Source organism: Berghia stephanieae, chromosome 3 (assembly GCF_034508935.2).
Source record: "Berghia stephanieae isolate SIO BIC M18660-M18661 chromosome 3, UCSD_Bste_1.3, whole genome shotgun sequence".
NCBI classification, from domain to species: domain Eukaryota; kingdom Metazoa; phylum Mollusca; class Gastropoda; order Nudibranchia; family Aeolidiidae; genus Berghia; species Berghia stephanieae.
The window spans coordinates 15,925,907-15,946,172 of NC_088362.1; the positions used below are offsets into that span (position 1 = coordinate 15,925,907).

Sequence of the window (20,266 nt, forward strand, 5' to 3'; positions counted from 1 at the left end):
ATAAGTCTCATCCGGACACAAGCACAAAATCCAACAAAGAGGAATACACTCAAATGCTTACATTATAAATTCAAAATAACAAATATAATAATACATAACAGAGAGATGATTTACAAGGAAATAAATATCATCTCCCGAAACAATAACTATGCATCTGACTGTTTCCCTGCCAGCTAGGACTCAAGCCAGGGCCAGGACAAAACCAAGTAATCTCATTCCAAGACAAAGACAGAAAGCATGTTGGAAAACAGATGTAAGGGGATAGAAGACACAGTATATACCCCCTGCCCACTATGGGAGGTCAGGAACCCCACCAAGGTGGTACAATTCAAAATGAAATCAAAGCAATTGATGATCTATGATGTGAAACTAACATCATTTATTTTGAGTCTCTGTAACATGCAAAAACAAAACAAAAATAGTATTGATGAAAAGTATTTGTTTAGTATTCAAGCTACAAGTGAAAAACTAATCCTTGTTATCAATGCTTTTAAAATCATTCTTGACTGTTTATGACACAAAAAAAGGAGTAAGTCATTATGATTGGGCCCATTCAAAATTAAAAGAAGAGAGCAAATGACAACTTCTAAGATTGTATAACACTTCACCTGAATTTGTTTTCTGTCCCAATTGGATTCAATAGTCCGCTATCACGTCTGCCCAGCAACGAGCAGCTTGGTTCTAAACAAAAAAATCAGTAATTTTTATTCTTCATGCTGGGGAGAACTTTTTCACATGTCATATGGTCAGAATGTAATGTTTTTCTCCTCTGGATACATTTTTATGCTCATCGGAGAAGTATATCATGAGGGCGTTCGCCATTGTTCCGATAGTTTAGAACCAGTTACTATGCGTCCAAAAAATTTAATCTGTACTGGTTCAATCGGTTCAATGTGTAGTGGTCATAAATAGGATTTTTACTATATCTTGGCACTGTAAAAAGCAACTTTATCAGCTCAAGAAGTTTGGCTCTGCTGATTTCCTACATAATCTTGCCAGCATTCCTGACATCTGGAGCAAAGACTGAACCCCTTCTGCCAATCTCATGTGAGTGTAGCCGATTTCCTGGTGGGAAAAAGTAAAACAGTAAATAAAACATGAATAAGTTCATCAAAAGAAACCCAACTATACAGGTTTGTTTAAATGAGAAGACTAGAATTAAATTGTGTGATTCTAATATAATCAGTAAATAAGCCATCCCCTAAATCCTGCATTTTGAAAATGAAAGCCTCCCCCTGAGGCCTAAGAGCATGTGCTCTTCAGTCCAATGCCATGGAGTAATAAGCAGGAGTCTTTTCAATGGTTCCTTTGTACTGAAGAATGTGTTTTCTGGATTGGATTATTGAGGGAGAAGATGATATCTGAGCCCTTGAAGCCAGCTGTAGTTGAAAAGTACTCGTAAATGACGAGTTGTGTCATATGGGTTGTCATATAATGGGCATACCAAAGGCTATTGAGAAATGATCCTATTCAGAAGTTGGTTAAGTGAGACATGTTATGTTCGAAGTTGAAAAAGTGAAGTCTGGCCTTCTCTAAGCTTTTTTATACTGCCTTTTAAAAGTATATTTTTTATACATTGGAATAGAAATCTGCCTGTCTTTTCAGTTGCCCCATAGATTGAACTAAAATCCATTATCATTTTTGATATTCAGATGTTATTGTGATTGGCCTCTTTGGCATTCATTCAAAATTCCACTATGTCTTGTTGCCTATATTCTCTTTGTGGTGCAGGAATTATTTGTCAACACATTTTGCATACAACAAAACATCTTTAGGGGGATCCAATAGCTCACTTGGTAGAGCACTTGCTTCACACGCAGAGGGACCAAGATCAAACCCAGGTGCAGTTGAGATTTTTTCTGACCTCCCCCCCCCCCCCCCCCCCCCTGTCCACCCAGCAGTGATTGGGTAGCTGAGTCTGTTTGATCTGGCCGAAAGTACTTTGCAATAGACTATCGTCCTATCCAAAGGGTAGCAATAAATTGCTATTGACCGTTTCATGCTATAAGAAACCGCGATAAACTCCGGCCCCATGGGACCAATGGCTCTTAAGGACTACTTAACAAAAAAAATTATTTTTTTTAAACCATTGATGCTCAACACATCTGAAAACAGACCTAATTTTAATTTGTGTAGCCCTGTGGTCTTATGGTATGTCACTCCGCCCCTCTGACCTGTACATTCATGGGTCAAATCCCACTGTGGCAGCCCCTAGAAAAACCTCCTAACTAAATACAATCTCAATGTTCTCAGGTGTAAAATGAGTACCCAGCTCATAACAAAGTCAAAAAAAAAAAAGTTGTATTAGCACATTAAAAAGGAGGAAATTCCTAATTTGACTCTAAAATCGCGGATTTCTGCTAATCTGAGGAAAACCATCAGCAATGATTAATATTAGTCATTAATCCTTATGAAAATAAGGTTAAATACCTTTATGAACTCCAGCTTTAAATATTCTGGCATGTTGTGATTCTTGCACACTCTGAAGACGATGGTGATGATATCCTCTGGAGAGTAGCCAAGACGCCAAAGGTGTGCCATTATCTTGTACGCATCATCCAAGTGTCCATGGACGCAGTGTTGTATCATGTCTTTAATCAAAACAGGATGAGGCTCATCACAAACCTTCAGAAAATAAAAGCAATGAACCCCTCGGATAAAAGATAAAAAGATTGAGAGATTATCGATAGATTTCACAAGTAAAAACATGATTGTGTCAGATCTTTAGGGGAAAAATAATCCAATCACCTAATAACATAAGAGTGTGTCAGCTTACATGTCATTGCAATAAAATAATCTACACTTTGCTGATGAGGTTACGAGAAATATGAAACAGGAATTTGTTTGTCTTACCTTGAAAACATTTTCACTGTTGACAGACCCAAAGCCCTGAAATGTTGACTGCAAGTTGTTTAAAGCCTGAAGAGAAAAAAAGAAAATATTTAATCTAAAAATCTGAAATATAAACTCAATCTGGGCATTTTTATTTCCCTTTCGGAGTGACTATTCGTCAGTACTGACCCCCAGACGCTAGCATCTGGGGGTCAGTACTGACGAACAGGCACCAGCGTCTGGGGGTCAGCACTGACTAATAGGTACTGGTATCTATTGGTCAGTTCTGGCGCCTGTAGGTACTGACGGTGCCAAAATTATGGAAAAATGCCATTTTTTGAAATAACTTGTTCTACGACAAATAAATCCGCATTTCCTGTCCCATACTAGTCGCAAGGAAGTCCCTTGGTTTCACCTTTTTTTATCGGTTTACGTGAGATTTGTTTAATAAATTTATCAATTAATTAAACAAATGATATTGTCAGTCCTGAGAAAAATACCAAATTTAATGTTGAAACGCCAAACTGGCAACCTTATATTTCGGTTCCTCCAACGCGCATGCTCACTGTTGCGTGACGCCAGAACTGAAAGTGAAGCTCTTTCATTGTCTCGTCTTTTTTCATTCCGTCATTTGAAATTCGGCTTGCTCGCATCTCACTGAGACAGGAGAAAGCTACAAATTATGAACTCGCTGTCGGCAACAAATTTGCCTCCTTGAAGGCTTTAACTGATGCCATCAAAAGGATTGAGGAGGAAAGTAATGTTCTTTTTATAAAGAAAGAAGCAATCGAACTCGGTACCTTTCGGGTACGAAGCAAAGACCGTAGCGCTGAGCCACGCTGCCCCCCCCCCCCCCAAAAAAAAAAAAAATGGAATTATCTATTCGTTATCAGGTTTCTCCTCCTTTCCGTTATTATTATTATTATTTTTTTTGCATGACAAAAAACAAAAACAAAACAAGTACATTTTTTTAAAAACCTCATCAATAGAATGGACAATGTATTATAAAAGAATCGTAACAAGAAATATTATATTATAACACGTTTCCTCTATTTTTCTTTAATTTAAGCAATAACGAAAATATACGAAAAAAAAGAAAAACAAAAACACATACACACAAAGACAACATAAAATAAAAAAGAATCGTATGGTGGCTTGAAACAACGACAGTCATATCGTTGCCCCAACGGCATCTAACCGTAGCCATCGTTATGTTATAGCCTGATACTGAAATCCAAAAGGACCGGCAGTGCACCGGTTACTGAGCTGTTAGTAGAGCTCAAGGAAACAAGTTATTTCGTTGGTTGAACTACTGAATACGACTCACGATTTGTTTTCTTTTGTGGCAAAAGACTGGCATTTTGAGGTCATTTTTTGGTAAGTATCAGGCCATAACTTTACGAAGGCCACGATCTAACGCGTTAGACATCAAATTTATCTAAGTGACCAAGTGTTGCTTAGTGTCATCGGATAAGTTGGCCTTGAAAGCCTGGGATTTTAATTGTTTTTTTTTTGTTTTTTTTTTAACTTTAGGAAGTGACGAATGAGTGCGAAGAGGTCTTGTCTGCACTGACGAACAGGCCTGATGTTGTCAGTGCTGATTAATGGCGGGCGGTGGCACAGACCGAAGAGAGGCTGTCTGTGGGCGGCGGCACCTGTTGTTCAATACTGACCAATAACACCAGGTTATTGGTCAGTGCTGACCCCCAGGCGCTGGCGCCTGTTCGTCAGCACTGACACGCAGGTACTAGCGTCTGGGGGTCAGTACTGACCAATAGCCCTAGCCTTTCCCTTTTTTTTGGGGGGGGGGGGGGGGGGGTTGTTTGGTTTTTTTAGGGGGGGGGGGTGGATGGGGGCGGGGAGGATAAATTGCTAACAAACTAAAAAAATGATTGATAATTGGGGTATTTCACTTTATCAGTGTTCCAAAAGTGGTGAACAGGAAACACAAATTGACCCCCATCACCTACCTTGGGAATAGATGTAGCTATAAAGTTTGCCACTCTTCTGAGCAGCATAACATTTTATAAGGAAACATAAGTTTCATTTTTTAAATGGAAATAATATTACCTACAATCACATAAGGTTAACCATATGATGTAAAAAGGAAATTTTACCTGTCGCATATCACCCTGCGCTGTGAATATAATAGCCTCCAACCCGTCATCTGTGTGTCTAACATCCTCTGCTTTGACCACTTCCAAAAGTCTTGAGAGAAGTTGGGCATCATTGAGTTTAGAATAACGAAGGACAGCACACCGAGACTGGATGGGTTCTTCAAGAAAGACAACAAAAAAAAACCCCAAAAAGCTCAATACAAAGAGGGCAAATTACTTAATTGTTTTGTTTTCTTCAAGACCAAGTAATTCACTGATGGTTGAATCACACCAAATTATTTCAACCTTCAACCACAGTGGTATATTGAGTGTCTTTATTCATTGTAATCTGTCTTCATCACATAATCATATGACTATTTAATCATCACTCAATGATGAAAAGAAGTCTTTACAAAAACATTATACATGTATTTCACAATTATTCTCTAAGAAAGATGGCTTAAAAGGTTCCAAAATTATATTACAAGGGTATATATTCTGACCCTCTATAAAAAAAGTTAAAGCCATAATTTCTCTATTTTATGATAGGATAGACCAAAAAATTACAAATGATAATAATTTCTCTTTTCTCAAATGTTGCTGTCTTAATATTGTATTCTGTATGTGTGATTACGGTAAAAACCTCATTTTGTTCATAATTATTTTTAACATTATTTTCTAATCAAAATGATTATGCAATGCATTTTATTTCAAGGAATTTTGTTTCATCTTTTATTATTTGTCTTACTATCCAAACAATACATTTACAATTGCACTGATTTCTTTTTAAAAAATATATCTCTATCTGCATATACCAATTATATTCATTTTAGCAATATTTTTCTACAAAAGGATATCACTTTATGCGACAGAACCTTGAAACTTCATGGACAAAAGAAAAATTACCAGTGTCTCCATCAAAATTAAACCAGGGACCTTCTGCCCCGTAGGCCATTAGAGCTATGACACCACCCTAACTCCCGTTTCAAAAGTAATTTATCTCTAAAACACAAACATCTAATAAAAAGGACATTGCTTTAATTTATGCACAAACCTATAATTTTCTCTGAAGAATTACATGCTAAAGCAAAACGGGTAGTCTTTGAATAAATTTCCATAGTCCTACGAAGAGCTTGCTGAGCACCATCTGTCATGCTGCAGTGAAAAAACAGATTAGTTCTTGAAATTAGGAATTGATACTTCAGCACAGTGAAATGATAAATACAACAATGTTTTTCATTAGTCTAAAAAAGTTAGCCACTGGAGCCAATTTAGGAAAACCAGACATGTGACCCATTGCCCGATCCATTAATATGTTATATTAATGGTAATTGCAGATTCCCCCTGCTCAATATGGCAAATAATTTTTAACCCAAGTTGCATTCTTTTGATTAAAGATTCAAATTTCAGCATCTAGTTCAGTGGCAGTGATCATATAATATAAAAATAAAATAAAATCTAATTCTGTAAAATCTCTAGTCGCAGTGCTGCCAACCCTGGTTCTTGAAAATGTAAACAATAGAGAGCTAAAATGAGTTAGATTTTGAAAATACATACAATCCAGAAAAAAAGAGAAACTTGTTAGATATTTGGGAAAATATAGCTTCGCATTTATAGTTGCATGATGATCTTTCTCTGTCCTAACAAATAATAATAATAATAATAATAATAATAATAATAATAATAATAATAATAATAATAATAATAATAATAATAATAATAATATAATAATAATAATAATAATAATAATATAAAAAAAAAAAAATAATAATAATAATAATAATAATGTACTATGGGACCGAAATGTGAAAAATTTTCTCTCCTGCTTTTAGTCTGATTTTTGGGAGTTTCAATTTACAATTTTGAAAACTTCAGTTTTCTAGCTCTCTCTCTCTCCTCATAGACAGATACAAGATTTTGTGTATAATGAGTAAAGTGAAATGACCTTATTTAGATTAAAATTCTTTTTTTTTTTTTGTTTAAACAAATCAATATTAATATAATATTCTCCACACTGAAAAAATCCTCCCAAAACATCATGAAAAAAAATCACATCCAAATTCAAGTAAAAAGTCAAATGAGCAGGTTATAAGGGAATGCACTATAATAATCCAATAAAATTACTCCTTACATCTAAAGGAGTAATTCTGAAAGTAATTCAGCTTCTCAACACAAAGTGAATTGATAAGACTAAAGCCTAACAGATAAGCAGACAGAAGAAAGCCACTGGGCTGAAAGGCACAAATAGCCCGGATAGGCTTAACTGCTGAACCCGTAAACTGCAGCAACATTCACCTCACCCCCCCCCCTCTTCAATCATGTCAGGGAACAAAGAAAAAGAAAAGCCTGACGAAAGAAGAGACATAAACATGTAATTCAGTAAAATCAAATGTCTTTCCAATGACAAAATTTAGGAAAAACTCCTGAGAAAATCTGGTAAATGAATGAAGGTGTAATGAAAATAGTGATGATGTAGTTGTTGCTGATGATGTTTCCTTTAAAAAATTTTGGTTGGGAAAATGACTGGAAATGAGTGAAATCTGGAATGAGACCGAATAAAGCTGTCATCTGCATTTTTTGCGGCCGCAAATATCATGGCGATCCGCAAATTTTGGCAAATTTCCCAAAATTGGCAAATCGTGGCAAATTTTGGGAAAATTGGCAAATCGCGTGTCAAATTTTGGGAAAATAAAAAGAAGCGAAAACAAAATAACGAGAAAAAAAGTGTGAAACTTGAGAAATGTTGCAGCTTTGCCTGGGACCAAACCAAGGGAAGCTACTCTCTACGGATAATGATCCTTTAAAATCTTTGTAACAACGCTAATCACAGTCATTTCATTTCTCAAGTCCTTAAATGTAATATATTGTCTTTTATATAATTTTTTTCTGTATCGCAGTTATTTTTTACTGGAACGCTTAGTTTTCCTCCGAAAATTTTTGGGCAAATTTTGGTCTTTTGGCAAATTTCTTGGCAAATTTCGGGGGGTTTTTTGGCAAGTTTTGGCAAATTTTAGGTCCCAATTTGGCAAAAAATGCAGATGACAGATATAGGAATTTCATGATGAATTTTGGAGTCTGAGTATGTTAAAGCTAATCAACAATAAAAATTCAAAATGGTTTGAAGAATTCTTACCTGTCAGCCTCATCCAAAATGATTACCTTGTGTCGGCCTTTGGGTAATGTGACTTTTTTCTGTGCAAACATTTTGATTTTGTTTCTTACTACATCAATACCTCTGTTGAATATAAAAAACCCCAAAGTTTCTGACAGAATGACATACTGCTCTCAACTTTTGTTTGAATTCTTTTTGCCAACTTGGCAATTCTAAAATGCTTAACTGGAATGATAATCTCAACACATACTATTAATAAAGATTATTAGTGACATATCTAATCGGCCACACTTGAAGACATTACCATTGTAATATAACATATTAAAATTAGCAAACAAACAACAACAAAAAACATAAAAAAACAACTACAAAAATCCCAATCTCATGGCACGTGACAATGCAGTCAAGAAAGAAGAGACAACCTTGTCCAGACTTAGTGAATCTAAAACTGATATCACTATCATCACACCCCATGCTTCAGATCGGATAATGGAGGAAAAAACAGAGAATGCCATAGAAATAACAATACAGGGTGGTAAACGTTATTGTTTGTCTCTTGATAAAGAAACTGGGCTCTGAGGATCCAAAGAATTATTATCATTGATTGAAATTGAGCTTTTGAGCTTTTTTTTATATAGCACAATATCCACTAAATATGCTCAAAGCGCTGTACAAGGGGTCCCTGACCAACAGCAAGACGTAACATGTAGAACGAGACATGACGCCTGTTAGGCGATGTTACAATTTTTTTTACATAAACAACGCTGTTAACGGCCAGGTACTCATTTTACACCTGAGTACGGTGAGAGAATGTGAGTAAAGAGCCTTCTCCAAGAACTCAACTCTGCACTGAGCGAGGCTTGAACCCAGGACCTTTCAATCTGAAAACGAGTGTCATACCACTAGACCACATGGCTGCACAATAAATAATAACCAAACATTACCTGTCATTTGAGGCATTGAGTTCCAAAACAGCATCCTTGAATGCTGAGCCAAGCAGTGCTCTGGCCAAACATAAAATACTGGTTGTTTTACCAGTTCCGGGAGGACCCTTTAAGAAAATAAAAATGCTGCAATGTATTATGCAAGACAGGGATGCCAATTCAGGAGGTAAAAATTTACAGAATTTTTAATCAACCACATAGACTGACCCCTTTCTGAGTGCTAAATTCCAGTGTAAAGACATTATGTAATTATACTTGTTTCCGTTTGGCAGGTGATTGGAAAATAAAATTAGGGTTTATAACATATCAAATGAATTCCTTAAATATACTGAAAATTGGCAACCTCAGTAAGAAAGTTATTGATGTGAAAGAATGTGTGTCATTGACAATTAATTTCAAACTGATCCAAATTGTCCCTTTACTTTGTAGAAATAAAAAATAAAATAAATTTAGGATATATGAATTGTGAAATTTAATTTCTTAGTCTTAGACCTTTTAAAGTGCATACAAAATAAACGAGGGGTTGCGTTCAGTTTATTTGAGCGATCAAATGATTTGAATTCAGATTAATCTCTTTACTAATGGCATTATAATTATACTGATTTCTTTCAGTTCAAATGCAACCTTTTTTTTTAGTTAGAATCGTTTTGTGCTATTCAATGAATGTGCAGAATATCTTAGTCAAATAGTATAAACAGTTTATTGTCTGATCAAGAACACTCTCATCTTTGAATGACTCTCTAAATAAACCTTATACGTATACTTATAATTATAATGCTCTGGTCACTCATGTAATTTTACTTTGAGAAAACTGTGTGGAACAGATACAAAACTTGTGTACGATATATATTTCCATCAAGAACAGATCTAATGAGGCACAAGGTATCTTTCCATGACAAAAAGTTTTTAAAATTTAGTCGTGACTAGATACAATTGATTATGCTCACGACGAAGAGGTCACACATATAATTGCACTATATTCATGTCAACAAAGGTGAGAATAAACAGTTACAAATAATAATGTTTACTTACTGCAATGATAATATTTGGAACATTTCCTTCCCGAGCAAAGACAGCAAGACGGCTCACTGTTTCCTGATTACCCACTACATCCTCAAGTTTGGTTGGTCGATATTTCTCTACCCTGAAAATAGTTGAAGATTTAGAATGATTGAATGATATATTTTGAGTTGAAGTTTAAACAATTTTATTGAGCTCATATGATTGGGAAGCGTGGGGCAGATTATGAAAATCTGTTTTCTGAAAGAAAACTTCTAACATTAATTAATAGCCAGGCGGAATAACAATTACAGATTCAGTTAACAGATCATGATCAAGAATCAAGAGTCAGCAGAAGTCGCAAGTAGGTAGTCTCACTATTTTGAAACTCTCATTCACTGAACGTGAGAGGTCGTGCAGCGAAAATTGAACCCGGAAATATGCCGGAAGCTGACCATCGTTATGGACGCTGTCATTGAATCAAAATGAAAGCCAATGAAAGCAGACGCGGAGCTCTTGATTTTCGCCATTTTTTGTCTTTCGCGAAACCACTATGGCCTCAACATCCGGGTCACCCGTTGCCCCAACAATGTTTCTGTCGTCTGCTATTTCAATCGAGGGAATCGGCGGAGAATTCGATATCGTACGAATTTTTTTGTTCGAGCTCTAAAAGTCTCATGAAAATTGATGGAGGTAAGAGACATTTTTTTTTGGTTTTATTTAATTATCTAATAATATTTCTTAATTCACATCTAAAAAGTGAAAATTTTCCGTTTCTTTAACATTTGAACAGTGTGTATGCGAGGTTTCAATCGAATTGGCTTACCCTGAAATTTTTTATGTGTCCTCGTATTTTTATTCTATTCCAGCTCTAAAAATGTAATGAAATTAATGGAACTGAGGGACGATTTTTTTGTTTTATTTACTAATGTAATAATATTTCTTAATTCACATCTATGAAGTGATCATTTTCCGTTTGTGTAACATTTGAACAGTGTGTGTACGAGGTTTCAATTGAATTGGCCGACCCTGAAATTTTTTATGTGCCCTCTAGTAATTTATTTTTATTCCAGCTCTAAAAATTGTAGTGAAATTAATGGAAGTAAGGGACAATTTATTTTGGTTTTATTTCATAATATTTCTTAATTCACATCTATGAAGTGATAATTTTCCGTTTGTGTAATATTTGAACAGTGTGTGTACGAGGTTTCAATTGAATTGACCGACCCTGAAATTTTTTATGTGCCCTCCAGTAATTTATTTTATTCCACCTCTAAAAATGTAGTGAAATTAATGGAAGTAAGGGACAATTTTTTTTGGTTTTATTTAATAATATTTCTTAATTTACATCTATGAAGTGATAATTTTACTTTTGTGTAACATTTGAACAGTGTGTGTACGAAGTTTCAGTGAAATTTAACGTTGTTATTTTTGTACTTTTCCATTTAGCAAGTATTGCATTCAGAAAAATGAGATTTGTCACTAATAATTGTTCGAAAGGAAGACAATATTTTTTCCAGCATTTTCTTTCTTTTTCTGTTTTGTTTACCTCATCTTTAATTGTTTTCCATACAGTACAGTTTGTTACGTGTGTGAATCGACTAAGTAGATTCTTGTTGTGGAATTTGCTGCATTCCTGTGCATTAACTCGATGGGGCATTGAAGGTAGGATATTTTAATCAATAACCACTCCTCCCCCCTCCTCCTATTCTTAAACTTTATTGGTCTTTCATAGCCATCTTCTATCTCTGAGAGGGGGGGGGGGGGGGGGAATAAATTGCAAATTTTATATTATTTTTCTTTTTGCTTTATCTGTCAGTCTTGTTTTCTGTCTTTAAAATAAATCAAATTATACACATTCAATCTTTATTTCTTCTTTTTAACAGACCGTCTTATTTGTTTTTCAAACAGTTTGTTTGGTGTGTGGGTCTACTAAGAGATTATTGTTGTGGAATTTGCTGCAATCCTGGGCATTAACTCGATTTGGCATTGTCATTGAAGGTATGATATTTTAGTTAATAACACCCCTCCCCCCTCTCCTATACTTAATCTTTATTGGTCTTTCATAGCCATCTTCTATTTCTGAGAAGGGGGGGGGGGGGGGGGGGATAAATTGCATCTTTTATATTATTTTTCTTTTTTTTTCTTTTTTTTTTTTGCTTTATCTGTCAGTCTTGTTTTCTGCCTTTAAAATATATCATATTATACACATTCAATCTTTATTTATATTCTGAGACTCAAGGTGATAGCACAAAATACCAGCATTAGGTGTGACCCATGGAGATCAGACATCATTGTCTAATTTCTAATCAGTGAATGGCAGTTTGAGTTTTGTCATTGATAGTTATAGACTTATTTTGTTGACAGTAGCCAGTGAAGGCCTTTCACGGATTGGCTTTACATGATAAAACTTCTGATTATGAACTATCAATTGTGCTTTTCAAGCAACATCCCAGTAATTTTTCCTTTATTTGAACACACTATCCTATCTTCATTGTTTTTCAAACAGTTTGTTTGGTGTATGGGTCTACTAAGTAGATTATTGTTGTGGAATTTGCTGCAATCCTGGGCATTAACTCGATTTGACATTGTCATTGAAGATATGATATTTTAGTTAATAACACCCCCTCCCCCCTCCTCCTATTGTTAATCTTTATTGGTCTTCCATAGCCATTTTCTATTTCTGAGAGAGAGAGAGAGGGGGGGGGGGGGGGGGGTGATAAATTGCATCTTTTATTTTTATATTTTTTAATTTTTTTATTATTTTTTTTTTTTTTTGCTTTATCTGTCAGTCTTGTTTTCTGTCTTTAAAATATATCAAATTATACACATTTAATCTTTATTTCTTCTTTTGAACACACCATCTTATTTGTTTTTCATACAGTTTGTTCGGTGTGTGGGTCTACTAAGAGATTATTGTTGTGGAATTTGCTGCAATCCTGGGCATTAACTCGATTTGGCATTGTCATTGAAGGTATGATATTTTATTAATTACACCTTCTTTTGAACACATCTTAATTGTTTTTCATACAGTTTGGTCTGAGGGTTAAGTCTGTAGATTCTACCTGCAGGTAACTGTTCTATCTTTGATTGGATAGTGAAGGTAGGATACTTTAATTTATACACCCATCCCCTTTCTTAAAATCCATTGGTATCTCACACTCATCTTGGGGGTTCTGATAGTTCAGCAAAAGTAACGGGATGACCCCAGGTGCACTCGAGATTTTTTGATGACGTCCTTATCTACTCCCCAGATATTGGGTCGCTGGGTCCGATCTGGTGGAAATCAGTTTGCGATAACTAGCGTTATCCAGAGGGTAGCAAGAAATTGCCATTGTCTGTTTCAAGCTATAGATATTGGGATAAACTCGGGCTCCATGGTCTCAGTGGCTCTAAAGGGTATACTCATCTTCAATCCCCAAGGGAAAAAAATATATTGCATTGTTAGTTTTAGATTTTTGCTCTATCTGCAAGTGTCTCTAACTGCCCTGGTATAGTAGTTTTCTGCATGGAACCTCCCAAAATTCTGCACATATTTCATTCACAACACACAAGCTTCTAACATAAAATATTAGCAAAGAGTGTGAACCACCGTTGTAAAATTACAAAATCAGGTGAACAAGAAGTTTGAGCATTGCTTTTGTAGCAGATTACACAAAATTTGTACTCTGCCGAAAGCCTTTCAGGATTGGTGCTACATGATCCATCTTTTTTTTTGAACTATCAAATGTGTTGCTGAGCTGTCAGAATTCATTTGAATGGAAAACTAAAATGACAATTCCAATCATTATGATGTTATCAAAAGCTAGGTTTTTCTATCTTTTCTTTTTACGTACCCCCCCCCCCCCCCTCCCCTCCAACTGAATCAGCAAGGTCTTGTTGCATACTTTATACTTGGTTGTGGAGTTAACATTTGTGATTTATAAAAAGTGCTACTTAACAGTTGTTTGGCTTTGTTATCTTTCAGGTGTGTTTGATATCGTCAACATCAAACTCCTTGTATATAAAGCATTAGAATCAAGAGGTGAGTTGTCTCAAAATTAAAATATAATTTTAAAATATTTTAAAAAAAAGAAAAGTCAAGCGCATTCATGAAGATTTTTTAAAGAAATGATCAGCCCCACAAACTTACACAATCCATGTTAAAAGCATTACCCATTGATTACCCCTGTACCAATGACAGGATCTTATCGTTATTCATGAGGCGCTTTATCTTAAAATCCTCTCGAGATGCACAATAATAATAATAATAATAATAATAATAATAATAATAATAATAATAATAATGATAAGTTTCATCTGTTTGGAAAGTATTTGTACAGACGTATGGTGCATGATAAAAATCAAATAAATATTTGCAACAATATCACAAAGCAACAGAAGTAAAAGTAAATGTATATGGTCTTCAGAATTTAAAAAAAAATTGAAATAAGGGTAAATATCATAAATAGACTTCAGATTATGTGTATATTTGTGAGGAAAGGTATAACCATCCATTTAAGGTGTGAAATGAATGTAAAATTGCACGGTTTTAAAAACAAATGAATTTGTAAAATTCTTATTTAGTTTTTTAGTTAATGTAAAAGTCTATTTTGAAGCATTACATTTATTTTATTTGTTCTGTTAAAGTAATTCAAAGATATATTTAGAGAATAAAATCAACAGAACAAAGCTAATTTTTTAAATTAATAAATCTCTTATTCTCCCCACAGACCAGTTAAGGCATGGTGTCCAAGACAGCCAGTCAGATGTGGTCATTAGTGGCAAACTACTCATTTGATCCAGATATGCCTCACCAGATGGAGCATTTGTTTTTCAATGAGTGCAAAAGAAGTATCCTGAAACCATTCTGAAAATTCAAGAGCTTTCTGGTTTCGACATTAATAAGATGTATTATATTTGTTATTCGTTGAAGAAGAGGTTTGAGCCCAAAACTTTGTGTTTTTGGTATTTTGTTCTTTTTTGAACTTATTATATTCATTTTTGTACTAAACAAGAAAAATAAGTATAACTGTTATTGGCTGAAGAAGGGATTTGAGTCCGAAACGTTCCGTATTTGGTATTTTATTCTTCTTTGAGGTTGTTACATTCATTTTTGTACATTAGAAGGAAAAAAAGTATTATTATTGTTATTGGCTGAAGAAGGGATTTGAGCCCGAAACATTCCGTATTTGGTATTTTATTCTTCTTTGAGGTTGCTATATTCATTTTTGTACATTAGAAGTAAAAGAAAAGTATTATTATTATTATTGTTATTTGCTGAAGAAGGGATTTGAAGTCGAAACATTCTGTGTTTAGTATTTTATTTTTTGACTTTGCAGTTGGTAGAGTACTCACTTTACATGCAAAGGGACTGAGATTGGTCCCGGGTGCAATCGAGATATTTTTCTGATCCCTTTGACCACCCAGCTGTGAATGGGTAGCCGGGTCTGTTAGATCTGGTGGAAAGTACTTTGTGATGGACTAACGTCCTATCCAAAAGGTAGCAAGCAATTGCTTTTGTCTATTCATGCTATAACAGCCGGGATAAACCCATGAACCATGGATATCCATTTTGTACATTAAGTAAATATTATTTGAAATTGGCTGAAGAAGGGTTTTGAGCCCGAAACATTCCTTGTTTGGTATTTTGTTCTTTTTAAAAGCTGTTATGAGTAATTATATAGAAAAGTCCACAACTTCTAGCATTTTTATCTTTTTGTTTTCTAGACATGTGAGCTTTTCAAAAAACATTTTCTTTTCTATTGAACGGATCCCTTGTTTAAATAAAAAGTAAAAGGTGCAGTTTTGGACACAATTTTTGATCCATTTTTTCTCTTTGTGATATGTATCAGTTTCCCGTCACTCTTTTGACCATATCTCAAAAACTATAAGTGCCACAATCATAAAACCTATATGAATTTTGATTGTTTTTGTGCAAGGAATCCAATGAAACTATTTTCAGAATGATTTGACAACTTTGAAAATTTAGTGAGACTACCTACAAGAAGAGGAGGATGGTCTCCTCAATGAGAATATCAACTGTAGCTGGGTGATTTAAGTATTTATTTTACGAATTATAAGCATTCTCATTTCAAACTTTTCTTTTTACCAGGGTGCTTCATATCCTTTCTTTTTATCTTTTGTTGATTCTGTTTTATTAGTCCCTTGTTCATCGATCTCCATTGCCTGTACTCCCGCCATCTTCGCCGACTGAAAACGAAAGTCGCCAGTCGCCAGTGCAAGCAGTTGTCTCAGCAGGGTTGCCAGATTATTTTTCAACAAAATGCCAGGGGAAGACTCAAAAAATGCCAAAACACTCCAAAAAATGCCAAAGTCTGTTGACTCCCACCCCCACTAAGAAAACTACTCACTTTTGATAGACAATTTACTATCATATCCTGGTGGCTTGCGTGTTTTCTTTTCTTTTCTTTTTTTTATTTTTTTTTTATTTTTTATTTATTTATTTTTTTTTTTTTTGAATTATACTAAATTTCCTGTTGGGGTAATTTTTTACCTACTGACTACTAAGTGGAGTGCTAAACCACTACACCACGGTTGGATTTTAAGAATGAAAAAGAAATACATTAACATGAAAGGTAAATACGTAAACAGTTAAATAATTATTGACAATTAAGAAAACTTACTGTTTCGTGTTTCTTATGATGTTTTTTGTTGAATCTGGTTCAAGTGCAGAGTAAAGGTGTCATTTGAAGTATGATATACAAGAAAAAAAAATGCCAAATGAAAATGCCAAATGCCAAATGATTTTTCTAATGCCAAACGGTTTTCAAAAATGCCAGATTTTTGGAATCTGGCATTTAAAATGCCAAACTGGCAACCCTTTGTCTCAGTCGTCGGAATCGAAATTCGAATAGTTGTTATCGGAACTGCTGTGTAGGAAGCATAGAATTAAAATTCCTTGGTAGGAAGAGATTATAAGGGCTAAACTGTTTGACCGAGAGCGATAAGGCGAGGTGGTCGGCTGTTTTAGCACAGCGTAACTGTAACCGGGGTGGATTCTAAATATGCCTGTCACAGGCGCCTAAGAATAAAGCCTAAATATGTCCAATAAGTCTCCCCAATGTATGTACCAAGTATCAACTCACACAGACATTGAGACGGGGTTTCTTGCCACAATGGAGAAAAGTACTAGATGGTTATTCATACTCTATCTAATTAAGACTCTCAGAGATTTACAACAGCAAAAAAGAAAGAAAGAAAGAAAAATTATCACTTCTTACAGACAAGTCAAGTGCTGGGCAAAGCCATTTAACTATCTCTCACCCACTATATGATTCCAGACAGGGGGAGCCAAATGGTCTCAATCCTGTTCCAGAGCAAAAACATGGAAAGAATAAATGATAAAAAGGGCGAACAGGAAAACGGCAATGCAAAGAGCCAATCATTAACCAGCCCAAGACAGCCAACTTTCCCTTACCCAAAGGGGAATTCCACCCACAGAACTCCAGGACGAGGACAAAATCTCACAGCAATACCTATTGGAATTACTTATTCCCACCATTAGTATTAGACGATATTACTGTTATATTTCTGGAATACAATTTCAAGTGGCTGTTCATTAATTCGAGAACAGAATACAAAGATGCAACAAGTGACATAAAATGAGAGTAACAATGAGGGAAAAGATTAAACAAATTGGTTGTATGCAGCGGCGTGGCATGCTTACAGCATAAAGTGGTGCCAGACGAAAATGACTTACACATGCTACATGTGTAAATATAAAAGAAAGAAAAAAAACAAACTTACATACTTGTAAAGTAAATTTGCATGGTGATGTTTCTATTCCTGCAAATCTTTTCAATAGTTTGTTTATATAAATCACGAACGGATATATTGATTGGAGTTTGGACATTGAGGGAAATGGCTAAAGGGACACATGCAGACATTGAATGTCAATCGAACAAAGGGTAATTTCAAAACTTACGAAGCGTAAGAATGTAAACAGCCCATGGCCTATTAAAAGAGTACTGTAGTTACGTCATGAAACAGCCCCATTCCACTTCGGAAATCAAACATGACACCATACAATATCTCTCTCTCCTCTCTCTCTCTCTCTCCCCTCTCTCTCTCTCTCTCTCTCTCTCTCTCTCTCTCTCTCTCTCTATCTATCTATCTATCTATCTATCTACCTATCTGTGTGTGTGTGTGTGTGTATGTGAGATGATCGCGCACGCACACACACACACACACACACACACACAAAGTCAAACACGCATATTCACGCGAAGATCATGCATTTAGCATATAGCATCACTATCAAGAAATGTTTGACTTAACTCGTTCACATTCCTTCATATCAATTTTTGCAGCAATAATAATAATAATAATGATGATGATGATGATGATGATGATGATGATGATGATGATGATGATGATGATGATGATAATAATAATAATAATAATGATAATAATAGTAATAATAATAATAATAATAATAATAATAATAATAATAATAATAATAATAATAATAATAATAATAATAATAATATAATAATAATAAATTAATATATACAATAATCACGACACAGAGAGAGAAACAAATGAACTTGTTAATAATCGTGATTTCGATAATAATAAAGATGGTCGAAGTTACCATACTATGACTAGGACGTAAATGACCAACATTAGCTATTTTTCTCCAGTCCAACAGAGTTGGAGCAAAAATTTCTCGGCACCTGAGGCGGGTTTTTTTCTCGTATGTGAAGATGGTAAAAATTCGAGCCAGGTATTCAATGTGGCAACATTATAGTACATTATAGTAATAGCCTTAAATGGTGCCAGCAATAATCCGCTCCTTGCAATCGTTTGAGTGGGGAAATCCAGTCACTCGCTCAGCCATGGCACACAGTCGCTGACAGTCATCAACGGACTGTGTGAATCGGGAGAAAAATGTGGATAGAAGGCGTTGTGACAGAAAGGGAGTCAGTTTCGCACTGTTGATAAAAGGCGATATATACCATTTCTCAGTTTTATATATTTTAAAAAATGCTGTTATCCATTTTTAAAACATGGATGTGGTGCCAGGCACCATTTGAACCAATAGAGCCACGCCCCTGGTTGTATGTAGTTTGATTTCATTCCAATATTTATTAAACGATCTTATTTCAAAAGGCAAGACAAAATGAACATATTTATATACAAACCGTAGGTCCTAGGGATCTAACTCAAAACTTAAAAACCACTGAAAATTTTCACAATCAACATCCGAAAACTAAAATACAAAAATGCACATGAACTTATCAAATTCATAATTAATCAGCATTATTATATCACCACGAACAATATATAATCATAATAGCTATAGTTAGGTATCATTACCATTATCATTTAAAATGTGATCATTTAAAAAGAGGCATAATTTAATTTTTTTTAAAGGACTCAATTTCCATTTACCCCACAATATTATCAGACCAGCCATTATTATATATTCATTTACAAAAGAAACTAGACAGATAAGAGAAAACATATTGGTACATAAGATATAGCTTAAAGAAGTAGACAACTTGTTTCTTTCTGTTGATATAGCGCATGCCTTTATTTAATACTTGAGCTTTTATATAATTAATTATAGATCATCCATGTCTTATTTACTAAAAGAGCCTTAGAGCATGAATTCATGGAATTTGCACGATATACAAATGATTTGTTATTATTATCATTATGAAGTGACACAAGTGAGAAGCAGCAGCGGACCACCAAACATGTCAATATAAAAGATATATGTTGTAAATACGCACCAAAAATATTTCGGATATTATTTATTTCACATAAGCGTTGCTACGTAGTTGCCGCACCAAATGTCCACTCTCGGTGAGCATTTTTTGAAATATCACAAAACCGTAATTCAGACCAAAGCGGACACTTTTACACAAAGTTGATAGACTGAGGTGGGCACGTAAACTCCATACCCGACGTTATCTGATGATACAGCATTCCGATTCTGATTCCAATGAAGAAATGGATACATTATATGCGCAGTTGAAAGAGAAAATTATACTGAAAAACAGCAACTACGCACCACTCCAATGCTGATTATTGTCTCAATACTAACAGACCAAGAAAAAAAGAAAAAAATAGGATATCATGAGCTATTCTCTTTACTCTTTAGGCTGATACACTTGGGTATTTGAAAAGTCTCGCCGTGATTTCTCAACAAAATTTTCAAAACTACAGGACACAAATCGTAATTTCTTGCTTTATCGTTCTAATTCAATTTATTTTGATGATGTCGTATTAGTGATGTTAGACACCGATAAGCGCTCACAGTAAAATTGAAAATA

General features: G+C 34.7%; 1 protein-coding gene across 1 annotated transcript; it reads right to left on the reverse strand.

The window, feature by feature from the left end:
- Positions 1–348: 348 nt before the first annotated feature.
- On the reverse strand, positions 349–16,190 carry LOC144967215 (replication factor C subunit 2-like). Its single transcript, XM_078904163.1, has 9 exons — positions 16,075–16,190; positions 10,017–10,128; positions 8,985–9,091; positions 8,062–8,163; positions 5,983–6,083; positions 4,950–5,107; positions 2,854–2,919; positions 2,431–2,625; positions 349–1,065 (listed from the first exon to the last, which is right to left on the reverse strand). Exons 1-9 carry the CDS (start codon positions 16,164–16,166, stop codon positions 952–954), a joined length of 1,047 nt encoding a protein of 348 aa, XP_078760289.1. The 5' UTR covers positions 16,167–16,190; the 3' UTR covers positions 349–951.
- Between the last annotated feature and the right edge of the window lie 4,076 nt (positions 16,191–20,266).

Excerpts from the sequence above, each read along its gene's own strand:
- LOC144967215 (XM_078904163.1), bottom strand. The coding sequence starts at position 16,166 with ATGGCGGGAGTACAGGCAATGGAGATCGATGAACAAGGGACTAATAAA. Across the intron at positions 9,092-10,016 it reads TTCCAAATATTATCATTGCA|GGTCCTCCCGGAACTGGTAA; the intron begins GTAAGTAAACAT and ends ATTTTCTTAAAG. Across the intron at positions 1,066-2,430 it reads TAAAGCTGGAGTTCATAAAG|GAAATCGGCTACACTCACAT; the intron begins GTATTTAACCTT and ends TTTTCCCACCAG.